This window comes from Rhodotorula toruloides (genome assembly GCF_000320785.1).
Source record: "Rhodotorula toruloides NP11 unplaced genomic scaffold Scaffold17, whole genome shotgun sequence".
Lineage (NCBI taxonomy): Eukaryota > Fungi > Basidiomycota > Microbotryomycetes > Sporidiobolales > Sporidiobolaceae > Rhodotorula > Rhodotorula toruloides.
Window position 1 is genome coordinate 317,069 of NW_015622977.1, and position 13,942 is coordinate 331,010.

A 13,942-nucleotide genomic window follows, 5' to 3' on the forward strand; every position below is an offset into this window, starting at 1 on the left:
CGGTGAACTCGCCCAGCCTGAGCGGTGCTACTGTCGTATGTGTAGTGCTGACCTGACACGCGCGAATCATCCAGTCCCCCGAGGAGAGAAGAGGGAGGTGGTGGCGTCCCCCTGTCCGCAACTTCGCACTCTCCTCTCGAGCGAGCTGTTGTGAAGGCGCTTGACACTCACCCGCTGCTGGATTGCTGCTTGATTGGGCAGCACCTGCTCTGCTAGCTCTGCTTAGGCATGCCCCGCTCACCGTCACCCTCGGCGCACCACCACTCGAGCAAGCGGCGCCGGTACGATTCAGACGACGCCTCCCCTCGCTCAGCACACAGCGGGAGCGGCACAGGTCGCTCGAGCAGACACCACCGCGAGCGGGAGGACGAGTACGACGAGCACCGCGGCAGCAGGCGCGGAGACCGGGACAGGGACTACGAGAGGCGGAGGGACCGAGATGGAGGCTCTGACGGGCGAAGGAGGGACAGGGACAGGGACCGCGACTACGAGAGGGACAGCAAGCATCGCTCGTCACGGGCGTATGACGACTCGCCTCGTTCGGATCGGGGGAGCAGCAGGCGAGGAGGAGGAGGAGGAGATGACTATGCCCGGTCACCGCGCGACGAGCGCCGGCGGAGTAGCAGGCGCTACGAGGATGACGACGACCGCCACTACAGTCGAAGCAGCCGGTCGCACAGGGACGAGCGGTCGCTTCGGCGGGAAGACGGGTATCGCTCTCGCTCGCCTGAACGCACTCGCACCGACCGCCGCGCCATGTCGCCTGTCATCACTACCCCTACCGCTGCTTCTCCAGTACCACCGGCACTGAACGGCGACCGGACGCCCATCGGAGCAAGCGGCTCTGCCTCGCCAGCCGCGTCGTCTTCCACCGCCGCGGCAGACGAGGAGAAGCAGCGGTTGAAGCGCGAGCGACTCGAGGCATGGAAGAAGAAGAAGGCTGCCGAGGCTGCTGCAGCGGCTTCAGCGTCAGGAAGCGGAGGGGCGAGTCCTGCGCCGACGCCGGCTGCCGCCTCGCCCAAGCCGGAGGAACCGAAGAAGGCGGAGCCCATCAAGGCTGCTCCTGCTTCTCCTGCGCCTACGTCACCTGTCCCGGTGAAGGCTGGTCCTGCGGGATTGCCTGCCAAGCCGGTCGCAGCCATGGCCGCCGGTGCGCCCAGTCTACTTCGTTTCGCTGGAACACGCATGCTAACTCATCGATCGCTCTGCACAGCCCTTCCTACAAAGCCGATCTCGCTCTCGAAGCCCATCTCCACCGCCAAGCCCGCCGCACCCGCCGCCACTCCTGCCGACGCAACCGCCGCCGCGGCCGCCGCAGCAGCCGCCATCTCCTCCCGCCTCTCTACCCTCACCTCCGTCCGCTCGAACCCCCTCTCCGCCTCTCTCCCCGCTAAACCGACTTTCTCCCTCGCCCGCTCGACCGCCCTCCGTTCGAGCGGGCTGAAGAACTCGCTCTCGATGGCGATGGGCGGGGACGACGAAGACGATGGTCGGAAGAAGCCTGGGATGATCAAGATCGAGGGGGACATTGATATGGCGGCAGCAGGAGCGGGGAGCGACGATGAGGACGACGAGGAGGATTTGGAGGGCGGCGCGGCGTATAGGGCGAATGCGCATGGGATGAGGGAGGCGAGGATGGCGGCGTTGAGGAATCAGGAGGGCGCGGATAGGGAGGAGAAGATGCAGCTTGATTCGGCTGATGCACCTGCGAGCGCCGTCAAGGAGGACGACGACTCGAAGATGGATGTCGACGCTCCGGCGGGTACGAACGGAGCAGCCGAGGAAGAAGAAGACGAGGAAGATGAGCTCGAGGCGTACATGAAGAGCGTGCAGAAGCAGGTGCGGAATGTCGACAAGGAGGATCAGGCCAAGATGGCGCAGGGTCGGAAGGGTCAGGTCTTGCTGGAACCGACAGAGCCGGGCGAGGATGAGAACCAAGATGGGGGCGACGAGAACGAGTTGGACAAGGTTGGGACGTCGGCGCAGGACATCCTTGCGTGCGTGTTGTTTCGCGTCTCTCGCCTTCCGCCGGGTCTGACATCTCGCTCCGCACAGCCTCGCAGCGAAAAAGGTCAAGAAGGGCCGCGAGCTCGCCGTTCCCGACCACTCGAAGATCGACTATCTCCCCTTCCGCAAAGCCTTCTACACCGCGCCTCCCGAAGTCGCCAACCTCTCGCAGGAAGAGACGGACGCGCTCCGGCTCGAGCTCGACGACATCAAGGTTCGCGGTGCGGAGCCTCCCAAGCCTGCGACTAAGTGGAGCTACTTTGGATTGCCGGCGGCTTGGTGCGTTCCAGCTTGTTCGTTTCCCCTTTTTTGCGCTCGATTGACTCGCTCTCTCCCTCAGCATCGACGTCATCAAGGGTCTTGAATACGCCGCGCCTACGTCCATCCAGGCGCAAGCGATTCCGTCCATCATGTCCGGCCGCGACATCATCGGTGTCGCCAAGACAGGTTCCGGCAAGACGATGGCCTTCATCCTCCCCATGTTCCGGCACATCAAGGACCAGCCGCCTCTGCGACCGCTCGACGGGCCGATTGCCATGATCATGACGCCGACGCGCGAGTTGGCGACCCAGATCTACAAGGAGTGCAAGCCGTTCTTGAAAGCGCTCGGTCTCAGGGTGCGACTCCATTCTCCTGCCCCTTGTCGGGCTGCTTCGCTGATTCCGTTTTCCTGACAGGCCTCATGTGCGTACGGCGGCATGCCCCTCAAGGACAACATTGCCGACATGAAGCGCGGATCCGAAGTCATCGTCTGCACGCCTGGCCGGATGATCGAGCTCCTGACAACCAACTCGGGCCGATTGATCAACCTTCAGCGGGTGACGTATCTCGTCCTCGACGAGGCAGACCGCATGTTCGATATGGGCTTCGAGCCGCAGGTCATGAAGATCATCGGCCAGATCCGACCAGACCGCCAGACCGTTCTCTTCTCCGCCACATTCCCGCGACAGATGGAGGCGCTCGCTCGCAAGGTCCTCCGGCGTCCGCTCGAGATCACGGTTGGCGGCCGCTCCGTCGTCGCCGACACGATCACCCAAGTTGTCGAGGTTCGCGGCGAAGAAACTCGCTTCAACCGCATGCTCGAGCTGCTCGGCAAGCTCTTCAACGACGAGGAGGACGCACGAGCGCTCATCTTCGTCGAGCGGCAGGAAACTGCCGACAAGCTGTTCGTCGAGCTCAAGAACAAGAACTACACGTGCATGCCGCTGCACGGCGGACGTGAGCAGGTCGACCGGGACCAGACGATTGTCGACTTCAAGAACGGCAGCTGCCCCATCGTCATCGCCACGTCTGTCGCCGCCCGCGGTCTCGACGTCAAGCAGCTCAAGCTCGTTATCCAGTACGACCCGCCTAACCACATGGAGGATTACGTTCATCGTGCTGGACGGACGGGACGAGCGGGAAACACCGGCACTTGCGTCACGTTCATCACGCCCGAGCAGGAGCGGTACTCGCTTGACATCCTCAAGGCTCTCCAGGCCTCGAACGCCCCTGTCCCGCCCGAGCTCGAAGAGATGGCCAAGTGTGAGTCGACGCTCCTCATGCAATCGGAGAGCGTTGCTGACTTGTCTCGCAACCCAGCGTTCGCCGAAAAGGTCAAGGCGGGCAAGGCGCAAGCTGCGGGTTCTGGCTTCGGCGGTAAGGGTCTCGAGCGACTCGACACCGAGCGAGACGCCGCCTCTCGCGCCGAACGAGCTGCGTACGGCGAAACGGCCAAGGACGAGAAGAAGGAGGAGGGCGAGCAGACCGAGGCGGAGAAGACGGCTCAGAACGTCGCCGACTTGCAGGTCGAGGTCATGCGCGGACCGGCGCCCAACCTCGAGAAGGGCAAGAGCATGCCGACTGCCACGTCGGTCGTGTCCACGCCGACCGACAAGAAGGCGGCGGACGAGGCGGCCAAGAAGGCCGAGCAGGAAGCGCTCGCTGCTGGGTGCGTCGCCTCTCGCTCCCTCTCGAACCGTCCATAGCTGACTCCCTGTTCAGCAAATCCGCCGGGGCCGTCGGCGCGGCCAGCGTCATCGCCAAGTTCAACGCGATGCTCAAGGCGAGGAAACAGTCTGCGCAGTCGGACGATAACTCGACTGAGGCAGCTCGTCGCCGCGACCCGGATGCGACCGACTTCCACGCCATCATCTGGATCAACGACTACCCGCAGAAGGCGAGGTGGAAGGTCACGAACAAGGACACGATGGTTCACGTGCGTCCCGCCTTTCCGCATCGCTTAACCCGGGCGCAGTTGACGATGCATGCTCCTACAGCTCGTCGAGGCGACTGGCGCGTCCATCACGGCCAAGGGTACCTTCTACGAGGCCGGCAAGGAGCCGGGACCAAATGACCTGCCCAAGCTGCACTTGCTCATAGAGTCGAACGAGGAGTTCAGGGTGCGTCGATAACCCAGCGAGCGTTGTCGGGTTGCCACCGTCGGCAGCGCGTCGGCGTCAGGTCCATGTTGGCGGCTCGCTGACTTCGATTTTGCATCCCTCCGCAGGTCCAGCATGCCATCCAGGAGGTCAAGAAGGCGCTCGTCGAGGGTGCGACGATGGCTCTCGAGGTGCGTCCGACCTTTCTTGCTTGTCAGTGCGTCGAGAATGCGCTGACCTGGATCGATTTCGCAGGCCGAGCAGCGGCAACTCGCTGGCGGAGGAGGCGGAGCCGCGATGGGTCGCTACCAGGTTGTTTAATCTCTCTATCTCTTTCCCGTCCCATCATACTTGCACTCCCAGACGTTCGTTTGACCACCCAGCCAACAAGGCGCCGCAGGAGAGTACGCGGACGATTTCTTCTGGCTTTCCTCTTCCCCCGTCCGCATGATGCGCTCACTTGCCCTCGGCATCTTCTCAGCATGCCGTTCGCTCAGCACAACGCACGGTACGTTCCCGTCGCATCCGCTCGTCGAGGCTGAACCCCTGCTTCTCCCTGAAAGCCTGCCTGCCTGGAAGCTGCTCGTTGTCCTCGTGTACGTCGCTCTCGTCTCGCTGCAATCACAGCCGTGTCAAGCTAGCTCTGCGATGTCCTTGTGAGATCGAGAGTGATTCTTCGCAAGTCCTGCTCGTCGCGGCGCGAAGGTGGGGCGGTTGTCGTCCTCGTCCCACGACCATGACTGACGCGATGAAGCCAGTGAGCGCACGTGTGGACGTTTTCAATCGTTCTCTACTGACTAAGCCCTTCCCACGGCAGCTCTCGCTCACGCTCATCGTCGCCGCGACACCTTCGCACGGAATCGGTCGCAACTCGACGCTGCCATGGCGGCTGTCGAAGGAAATGGCGTACTTTGCCAGGATGACCAAGGGAGAGGGACAGGAGCTGGCGAATGCGGTCATCATGGGCAGGAAGAGCTGGGAGGGCATTCCCAGCAAGTTCCGCCCATTGCCCGGTCGGGTCAACGTCGTCGTCAGCAGGCAGCAAGACTTCGACCTGTGCGTTCGTCCAGCGTTCTCCGTGGCCGACTTGAAGCTGACGCAGGACTCTCGAGCTCGCAGCGGCCCTGCTCCCCATACCCACCTCGCTTCTTCCCTTCCTTCCGCCGTAGACATCCTCCGCTCGGCAAACTCCCCCCTGAACCGCGCCTTCCTGATAGGAGGCGCGCAACTCTACAATGCGACGCTGGACGAAGCCGCGGGACAAGCGGCGTCCTCCTCGTCCAGCTACACCGTCGATCGCGTCCTCCTCACCCGTCTCTTCACCGAGTACCCCGATTGCGACACTTTCCTCCACGATTTCCAGTCCGACACGAGCGCAGATGGACGACGAGTATGGCGGCAGGCTTCGCACGACGAGCTGCGGCAATGGGCGGGCTGGGACGTGCCCGAGGGCAAGCAGACGGAGCAGGACAAGGCTGTCAAAGGCGAGGAGAAGCTTGTTCAGTACGAGTACCAAATGTGGGTGCGCATCTCGATGTGAGCGGGTGTAAGTGCGAGGCATTGCAGCTTTTGTATCTAGAGAGACGAGCTGTCCGACGTCCATCACGCCGCCTTCCGCTTGACCTTGGCCGCCGAGCTCGATGCAGGCGTCCGTGACCGCTTCTTGCGCTTGCCCTGGAGGAAGGCGTTTGCCGAGCGGTGGTCGCGGCCGAGGTTGTCCTCCTTCTTGACGGCGTAGATCCGGACGATCCAGTTCTCGGACGTGAAGGCCTCCTCTGCGTGATGGCGGCAATCGTCAGCGACTCGCTATACCAGGAGGGAGAGAAGCTCAACGCACCAAGTGTGTCGAGCTGGATCGGGACAGGCGGGATGGCCTGTCCTCGGACGCGGTCCTGGGCGGGTCCGCCGCCATACAGCTCGTTGAAGCGGTAGTAGCTCATCTTGTACATCAAGCTGTTCTTCATCGTGTCGCTCGCCTGATCGTCGACGCGGTACTCGCCCCGAGGGGTAAAATACTTCTGCTCGTTAACCTCGTCCGGCCAGATTCCTTCCGAGATGCGCACCATCCACAGGAACTTGTTGATGTCGTCGCCCGAGAAGCCGAGCAGGCCGCCGAAGATGACGAGGACGTAGTCGACGTCGTGCTTGCGGAGGATCGGGTAGGCAACCTCCTCGCGGACCGACATGATCTTGCCGACCGTAGCGATGCTGCGAGAGAAGCGTCAGAGGTGGTCCGGATGCGAGCGTGAGAAGCCGAACGCACTGGGTATTGTTCCAGGTGTTGTTGTCGACGAGCGTCGTGCGGTTCGAGAAGCCGGCGATCTGGTAACCATAGTCCCACCAGCTCATGACCTTTGCGTCCTCCTTCGTGTTTTGCCTGAGCCAGTAGTACGCCTCGCGGAAGTCGTCGATGATGTTTTGCTGGCCATCCGGTCCGCGACTGGCGAGAACGACCGAGGGCGACGAGTAGGCGGACGAGGTGACCCATGTGCAGTGGAGGACGAAGAGGAACGAGATGAAGGTGAAGGCGATGACGGGAATGAAGCGCGAGTCGAGGCCGATGATGCCGAACCGGCGGGTCTTCGAGTCGGCAGAGGCGAACGAAGTGGAGGCGGCGGGTGCGTCGGCCTTGTGCGCCGCGACCGCCTTCTTGCCCTTCTTCGACGGCGTGCTCGGTGCCGACGCCTCGATAGCTGCAGCGATCGCCTCGACCTCGCCTACAACAGCCTGCTTGGCCGCGGCAGGCGTGACAGTCGACTTGGCGCCCTGGTCCGGCTCGCGCGGGTCGAGATACGTCTCGTAGACGGACGAGATGGCGACAGCGGCGGTGACGCAGACAACGGGCGTGAGGGTGAGCATGAGGCGGACCATGACGCCGGCAAAGTAGGACGCGAGGACCGAGTAGATGATGACGAAGACGTGCTCGTCGCGGAGCTCGCGGAAGCAGATGTAGACGCCGGCGGGGAAGAGGTACATGAGCATCTGGAGGTCGAAGAAGAACGACGGCCAGGCGGTCGGCTGGTGCTCCGAGACGGACGAGACGAGGGGGAGGTGGATGCGCGCGTAGCCGGTGTCCCACAGCGAGTAGAAACGACCCGTCCACGGCGCAATCTTGCCCGACTTGGTCATGAACCACAATCCGCCGACGGCGAGGGCAACGCCAAGGCCGAGGAACGACCGGAAGAGGAGGCGGAAGTGCTGCTCCGAGACGAGCGACTTGACGAGGGTGACAAAGGCGACGATTTGGAGTAGACCGAAGACGCCGAGAGGACCCATGTGCTCTGACGTGAGGAGCGGGAGGAAACCGACGAACGGCACCTGCATTGACGCCAGGGTGCCGATGGCGTAGAACGACGAGTAGGCGACGTAGAGGCGGGACGAGCAGCGGCCCATGAGGAGGAGGACGAAGACGTGCAGGGGAAGCATGTTGGTGATGAAGGCGTAGCCACCTGTATGCGGCCGTGTTAGCTAGAAAAGGATGCGATGCGGAGGGGAGACTTACCCCACGCGGCGACCATGTAGAAGTAGAACAGGGCCGTCACTCCCGCCCACAGGACCGATCCCGTCTTGACCGTCTTGATCCACAGGTAGAAGGTGATCATGAGGATGAAGATGGCGATCGCTTCATTGTCGTAACTACCGGCGACGCTGCGCGAGATGTAGCCGGGGGCGATAGCGATGAAGAGGGCTGCCCAGAGACCCGTTCCTTCCCGACTGCCTTCCTTGCCAACTTCCTTGGCGAAGAAGTAGGTCGCGAGGGCGGTGAGGCCGGAGAAGGCGGGCGCGAGCTGAACGCAGACTTCGCGAATGTCGACGGGAATCGACAGCATGTGGAGAACCTTCCAGATGAGGCCACTGGTGACCATCAATCCAGGGTAGAGCGTTCCGCCGACAACGCGTCCGAGCGGGTACCATGCCGTCGGGTCGAACCAATTCCAGAAGGCCTGCCAGCACGAGGGGGTCAGCGGCATCCTCGGTGCCCAGACCGGTGGACACGCACATAGAAGCCCTCTTCAGTCAGCACTCGCGTCGCTCGATAGTTGAACCAAGGATCGAACCTGCAGGAGCGGGCCGTGAGCTTTTACAGGGAAGAGGAGGATCTCCGGGACGCACTCGTGAATGATCGATTCGAAGCGGACGACGGCAAACTCGCGGGACGCAACGGCGGCGCCCGCAATCAGGCAGAGGATGACTACCCGCAGGAACGAGCGCAGCGTGTCGGACGCTTCGACCGACAGCGGCAGGGGAGGGTAGGCGTAGCTTGTCGCCATGGTGGGAGATCAGCTGGCGGGCCTTCTGCGACGAGAAAGATGTCAACGCCAGTCTGTCGACGCGCGCACGCCTCTCTAGCCGCCCCTCGCGCCCTTCGTCCTCCCACCCCACCGCAGCAAGTCGGATCGAGGTACAAAGCGCCCGCTGCCTTAGTCCTGGCCACCGGAAACCATGATGAAAGCACCGAAGCGCACCTGTATCAGCCCTGCGTGTCCTTCAACTATCTACCGCTCGAGTTGCCGTGGACCTGCGGAACGGAGACCTGTCGGTGGAGATGAGGGTGCAGTCGACGCGCGAGAGCCGTTCAAGTGAGTGAGGCGGCTTCCGCGGCGAGCAAGCAGTTCAAACAACCTCTGTAAGCCCAGTCAGCCTCGTTTGAGCGATTGAGGCGGCGTGGTGAACGGTTGAGGTGGAGCCGTCCTCTCCCTTCTCCCCTTCGCCCTCGACCGCTCGCTGCATCGCTTAGAACAGGCTCTAGCTGGCCCGCAGAGCTCTGTCTTGACCCACTCGAGCCACCCGGACTCCCCGCCGCCCGCCATGCGCTCTCTCCTCTCGCTCTGCACCCTCCTCATCCTCCTCTCGACCGCACACGCTGCCGTCTTCCGCTCGCCGAACGTCAAGCACTTGACGACGAGGACGTTCAAAAAGGCTGTGCACTCGTCCGACAAGCTCACGCTCGCAGCCTTCGTCGCGCCTTGGTCAGTCCCGCTTCTCCCCTCTAGACCTCGCAGACCGTCGGCTGATGTGCGGGTGGAACAGGTGCGGCTACTGCAAGAAGCTTGCGCCAGAGTATGACCGGGTGGCGGACAGTCTCAAGGGGATCGTCAACGTCGGTAAGCACGCTTCGTCCGCTCGCAACCACGTCCCTTCGCTCACTCTCTCCGCTCGCTTCGTCCTATAGTCTCGGTTGACTGTGACACTGATGAGAACAAGCCCTTATGCGGCGAGATGGGCATCCAAGGTGAGCTAGCGTTCGCCAGCAGGGCTTTCGGCTCGCTTACCTATTCGCTTCGCAGGCTTCCCGACTCTCAAGGTCTGCACGGGCTTGAGCCGGGCGATTCTCGTGGACTGACAAGTTCCTCACTCACCAGATGTTCCCCGGCGGATCTGCTCCTCCTCGCAGTACGTTCGTCGAGCCTCTGCCTCAGAACGGCTCTCATGCTCCGCCTACTCGCAGGCTACGACGGTCCTCGCGAGACGAGGGACATGATCGCCGCGGCCACAGGCAACATGCCTACGTTCGTGAAGCGGGCGGGCACCGCTGCCGAGGTGGCTGAGTTGCGAGAAAAGGCGCGTCTCCCGCTTTTCCACCTCGAGCTGTTCCGCTAACTCTGGCCGTTCCCGCAGGCCGCCTCCAAGCCCGTTTCGCTGCTCTTCACCTCCGCAGGCAAGGTCACGCCGCTGTACAAAGCCCTCTCGACCGACTTCCACCGCTCGATCGACTTTTACGCCGCGCGGGATACCAAGGTCGGCGAGGGGGCGATGAAGAGCTTTGGCGTGGAGAAGACGCCTGCGCTACTTGTCCTGCACGGCGGTGAGGTGAGCAAGTACGACGGTGCGTTCCGAGCTCTCCGTAACAGAGACGTGCCAGCTGATTCGGGAAGAGTAGGTCCGCTCAAGTACGACTCGCTGCACAAGTTCCTTGCCGAGTTTGCGCAGACGAAGCAAGGTCACAAGGCGAAGAAGACGCACGACGACCTCTAACAGACCGTCACGGGGACTTAGGTACCGTCTCAGCATTGCATCGCAGGATCCGTCACTCGTTCAGCCGCCACATCACACCCACTTCTCCTGCTCCTTCTGCTGCTCGACCGCTACCGCCGGACTCTGCTGCTGCTGCTGCTGGCTCATCGCAGCCCTCCACCTTTCCTCCCACTTCTCCTCTCCCTCCCTCCCCCCCCTCATCCTCCTCATCTCCTCCTCCCTCTCGCGCCACCCGCCCGCCCGATCCCTCCACTCCTCCCACCTCCTTTCCGTCGAACTCCTCAACGGCCTGCCCTCGCGGTCAACTGCTTGCGTCCGGACGTCCTCGATATCCCTCTGCAGACGCTTGTACGCTACCACCCCGCCAACGACGAGGAGGATTGGGACGAAGAGCCTCGAGCGAGGTCGACATGAGCGGCGGAAGTAGGCGTGGTGGTGCACCGACGCAGGCGTGTGCGGATGAGGGTGAGGGTAGGGGCCGAGTGCGGGACCGGCGGGAGGAGGCGGGACAGCGTACGAGCCCGTCCAGCCCCAGAAGCGGGAGAAGGGAGTCGAGGAGGGGTAGTGAGGGTGTTCGAAGTGTGCTGAGGGGTGAGGGTGAGGGTACGAAGGACGGGCGTGCGGGTTCGGTGCGTGGGCGTGGGGTTGGCCGCTGTCGGAAGGCGACGTCGAGGTCAGCTCGATATACGAAGAGCGAGAAGGAGCGAGACATGAAGCGACGCACCTATTGAAGTGCATTTGCGAAGGTCCGTCTCCTTTCGGCATGGCCTGCGGGTACGGCGCTTCATTCGTAGGCTGGGGATACTGCATCGTCGTTCTTGAGTCGCTGTTGTGCAGATCAGGAGAAAGAGAGACGTCTTTCGCGCTTTTGAGCCAACGCCCGAAGGTGCCGAGAACTTGCGCAAGTCGGGACTTCGGGGTCCGGCAGCGATGGCGGGCGATTACTCGGCTGCCGGACGCGTGTGTAAGTGTGTAGCCACTCGCGTGCGTGTCGCTCGGAAGCGAGAAACCGTCGGCGGGGAGGAAGTTCGATATGGAAGGGGGATGGCTCCGTCTATCGCTCGCTGGAGGTGCCGAGGAGAGCACTGCGAAAGGCCGTACTGCTAGCCATTTTCCACACCTGTACAGGCATCTACACTTCGCTTCTCCTTCCCCATTCCTCGCCCATCGCGCGGGCTCAAGCAGCCGGGAACTGCGCCGGATCATTGAAGTCCCTCACGCCCTCTACCGAACTAGCCCTCTCACTCGCCGTCGCCAAGGCGGTGTTGTCGATTCCCTTACGTCCTGCTTCGGCGCCGAGGAGCGCGCGGCGTGCGCGGACGCCCTGGCGGAGGGTGTCGAGAACTTGGACGGTCGTGGTCCAGGAGATGCAGGCGTCGCTGCGGTGTCACAGGGTGTTAGCGAAGTGCGGGAAAAGACAGACAAGGTGAGGGGAGGAGAGTGCGGGGGAGAACGAGAGGAAGGAGAAAGAAGGTTGGGCAGGGAGAGGGGACGAACGTGACGGATTGGCCGTAGACGAGGTTCTGCGGTCCGTTCGCTGGAATACTCTGCTTCCCCTCAACGAGGTGACTCTCGATCTGCGTGTCCCAACCAACTTCACATCAGCGCCTACACTCGAGCGTGAGAAGGACGAGAAGAGGAGGAGAGCGGGACGCACCATGACGCCCATGATGTGCTCGGCGGTCTCCTTCTCTCCGAGTTGCTTCGCAACGTCCTCCGCGACAATCACCTGCCTCTCAAACTTCTTGCTCGAGTTACCATGCGAGCTGCAGCGTCCACCCGACAATGTCCAGTCAGTGGGCGAAGCATGACAGGCGGGTAGGAAGGAAGCGAGCGGACGCACCAATCAATCATGACCTTATCCACCAACCCAGCCTTCCTCAATCCCTCCGCCGCCTTCTTCACATGCTCCTTCTCATAGTTCGGGCCCTGGTTCGATCCGCGGAGGATCACGTGGCAAGCGGGATTCCCTTCCGTCTCGACGACTGTCATTCTCAGTGAAGAGTCAGTAAAGAAAGGGAAGAGGAGAGGGGGAGGGAGCGGGGAGAAGGACGCACTGGCGGAGATTCCCTGCTTGGTGACGGAGAGGAACGAGTGAGAGGCGGCCGCGGCGCCGATCGCGTCGATGGCGATTTGGAGAGAGCCGTCGGTGCCGTTCTTGAAGCCGACTGCGCGCGAAGCGGGCGTGTGAGGAGTTAGTTGGGAAAGGGAGGGTCAGGAGAATGGAGGACGTACTGGGCATCGACATGCCGGAAGCTGGTAGGGACAAGAAAGGGGGCTTCGTCAACCTCGGAGGAGGAGAAAGAAACCGAGCGAGAGAGTGGTCGACGCACCAAGTTCACGGTGAACCTGCGACTCGGTAGCTGCGCGCGCCCAACCATCAGCACCCATCCCTCTTCCGACCACACTCCAGCGCGCACTCACTCCTAGCCCCAATAGCTCCCCACGAAACCAAATCCGCCACATACTGCGGCGAGATCGTATCGAGCAACTCGACGGCGGTCGGGATGCCCATGTTTGCGATTTCGAGCAAGAGGCCGCGTGCGAGGCGCAGGCCTTTGTTGATTTGGTAGGTGTTGTTCAGTTGCGGGTCTGCGTGCGCGCAGGATGGGAAGTTAGAGGGGGTTTGGCGGGAGGAGGGAGGGGAGGAAACGGACCGTTGATCAGGCCTTTCCAGCCGACGGTCGTCCGAGGCTGTTTTGCGGAGAGTCCACATCAGTCATCGCACCGTGTCGAATGGGTCAAGTAGCGCGGAACGCACCTTCTCGAAGTAGACGCGCATGACGATCAAGAGGTCGTCGCTCGCCTCGTCCGCATAAGCCTTGAGCAACTTTGCATACTCGAGCGCCGCACGAACATCATGAATCGAACAAGGTCCGACGACCTGTGCCACTCATACGCACATCAGCACTTCCATCTGGCGAGTCAAAAGCGGGAGGGTTGGACTCACGACAATCAACCTGTCATCCTCGCCCTTCACAATCTGCTCTCCGCTCTTCCTGCCCTCAAGAACCGTCGCAGCAGCCCTCAACCCCAGTGGGTAATCCTCCATCAAGATCTGAGGAGGGATCAAGGGTCGGATGTTCTTGATGCGCCGGTCGTCGAGCGCGTTTAGGGCGGTGGTGGCCGGGGTCGTTCCGCGTGGAGTGGAGGACATCTTTGGCGAGGTGTCTCGGCTGGGAGAGGAGAGAGCGAGTGAGGAGGAAGGCGCTTCGTGCTGTGGAGGTTACGTCGAGCGGGGAGGGGAGAGGAGACGAGGGGACGAGGGGCGTCAGTTCGCGAGCGTTGCGGAGAGAACAGCGGCCTTCTGGACCACCACGCAGGCGGCTAGCAAGCCTGGAGAGGCCGCGGTCGGACACTCTCGCGTGGGAGGGAGCCCGGGGTGAGAAGGAGGCGGCGACGTACTGGTTGAGCAGAGAGAGACGGCCGTGTGTTGGATAAAATGCAGGCGAGCTGTGCAGACGCTAGCTTGTGCGTCGAGAGCGGGTGAGCGAGGAGGAATGGAGGCGAGCGACGTCGTTGACTGTTCGCTCGCTCCGGGCGGCGTTTGAGGGAGCCCCCTGTTTGAGCATGTCGCCGTGAGGGTGTCGAGCTGTCCA

General features: G+C 62.5%; 6 protein-coding genes across 6 annotated transcripts; 3 read left to right on the plus strand and 3 right to left on the minus strand.

Annotated features, from left to right (window-relative positions):
* Positions 1-228: 228 nt before the first annotated feature.
* RHTO_02267 (pre-mrna-processing ATP-dependent RNA helicase DDX46/PRP5) lies at positions 229-4,688 on the plus strand (the record flags this gene model as incomplete). Its single annotated transcript, XM_016415944.1, has 10 exons — positions 229-1,150; positions 1,214-1,997; positions 2,056-2,286; positions 2,348-2,624; positions 2,685-3,531; positions 3,589-3,937; positions 3,991-4,204; positions 4,266-4,388; positions 4,496-4,558; positions 4,623-4,688. 10 exons carry the CDS (start codon positions 229-231, stop codon positions 4,686-4,688), a joined length of 3,876 nt encoding a protein of 1,291 aa, XP_016272183.1.
* A 415-nt stretch (positions 4,689-5,103) lies between these two features.
* On the plus strand, positions 5,104-5,907 carry RHTO_02268 (dihydrofolate reductase; the record flags this gene model as incomplete). Its single annotated transcript, XM_016415945.1, has 3 exons — positions 5,104-5,124; positions 5,185-5,423; positions 5,487-5,907. 3 exons carry the CDS (start codon positions 5,104-5,106, stop codon positions 5,905-5,907), a joined length of 681 nt encoding a protein of 226 aa, XP_016272131.1.
* Positions 5,908-5,969: 62 nt separating this feature from the next.
* Positions 5,970-8,638, minus strand: RHTO_02269 (oligosaccharyl transferase STT3 subunit; the record flags this gene model as incomplete). Its single annotated transcript, XM_016415946.1, has 6 exons — positions 5,970-6,142; positions 6,205-6,575; positions 6,631-7,816; positions 7,870-8,311; positions 8,368-8,425; positions 8,481-8,638. 6 exons carry the CDS (start codon positions 8,636-8,638, stop codon positions 5,970-5,972), a joined length of 2,388 nt encoding a protein of 795 aa, XP_016272043.1.
* A 538-nt stretch (positions 8,639-9,176) lies between these two features.
* Positions 9,177-10,343, plus strand: RHTO_02270 (protein disulfide-isomerase A6; the record flags this gene model as incomplete). The annotated part of the gene is made up of 8 exons (XM_016415947.1): positions 9,177-9,337; positions 9,399-9,472; positions 9,541-9,600; positions 9,656-9,672; positions 9,731-9,761; positions 9,817-9,908; positions 9,987-10,194; positions 10,249-10,343. The coding sequence occupies 8 exons, from the start codon at positions 9,177-9,179 to the stop codon at positions 10,341-10,343; spliced, it is 738 nt and encodes a 245-aa protein (XP_016272090.1).
* Positions 10,344-10,415: 72 nt separating this feature from the next.
* On the minus strand, positions 10,416-11,153 carry RHTO_02271 (uncharacterized protein; the record flags this gene model as incomplete). Its single annotated transcript, XM_016415948.1, has 2 exons — positions 10,416-10,995; positions 11,068-11,153. The coding sequence occupies 2 exons, from the start codon at positions 11,151-11,153 to the stop codon at positions 10,416-10,418; spliced, it is 666 nt and encodes a 221-aa protein (XP_016272028.1).
* Positions 11,154-11,520: 367 nt separating this feature from the next.
* RHTO_02272 (3-deoxy-7-phosphoheptulonate synthase) lies at positions 11,521-13,500 on the minus strand (the record flags this gene model as incomplete). Its single annotated transcript, XM_016415949.1, has 11 exons — positions 11,521-11,722; positions 11,841-11,920; positions 12,001-12,109; positions 12,187-12,328; positions 12,401-12,511; positions 12,579-12,599; positions 12,677-12,706; positions 12,768-12,935; positions 13,001-13,037; positions 13,105-13,227; positions 13,294-13,500. 11 exons carry the CDS (start codon positions 13,498-13,500, stop codon positions 11,521-11,523), a joined length of 1,230 nt encoding a protein of 409 aa, XP_016272005.1.
* Between the last annotated feature and the right edge of the window lie 442 nt (positions 13,501-13,942).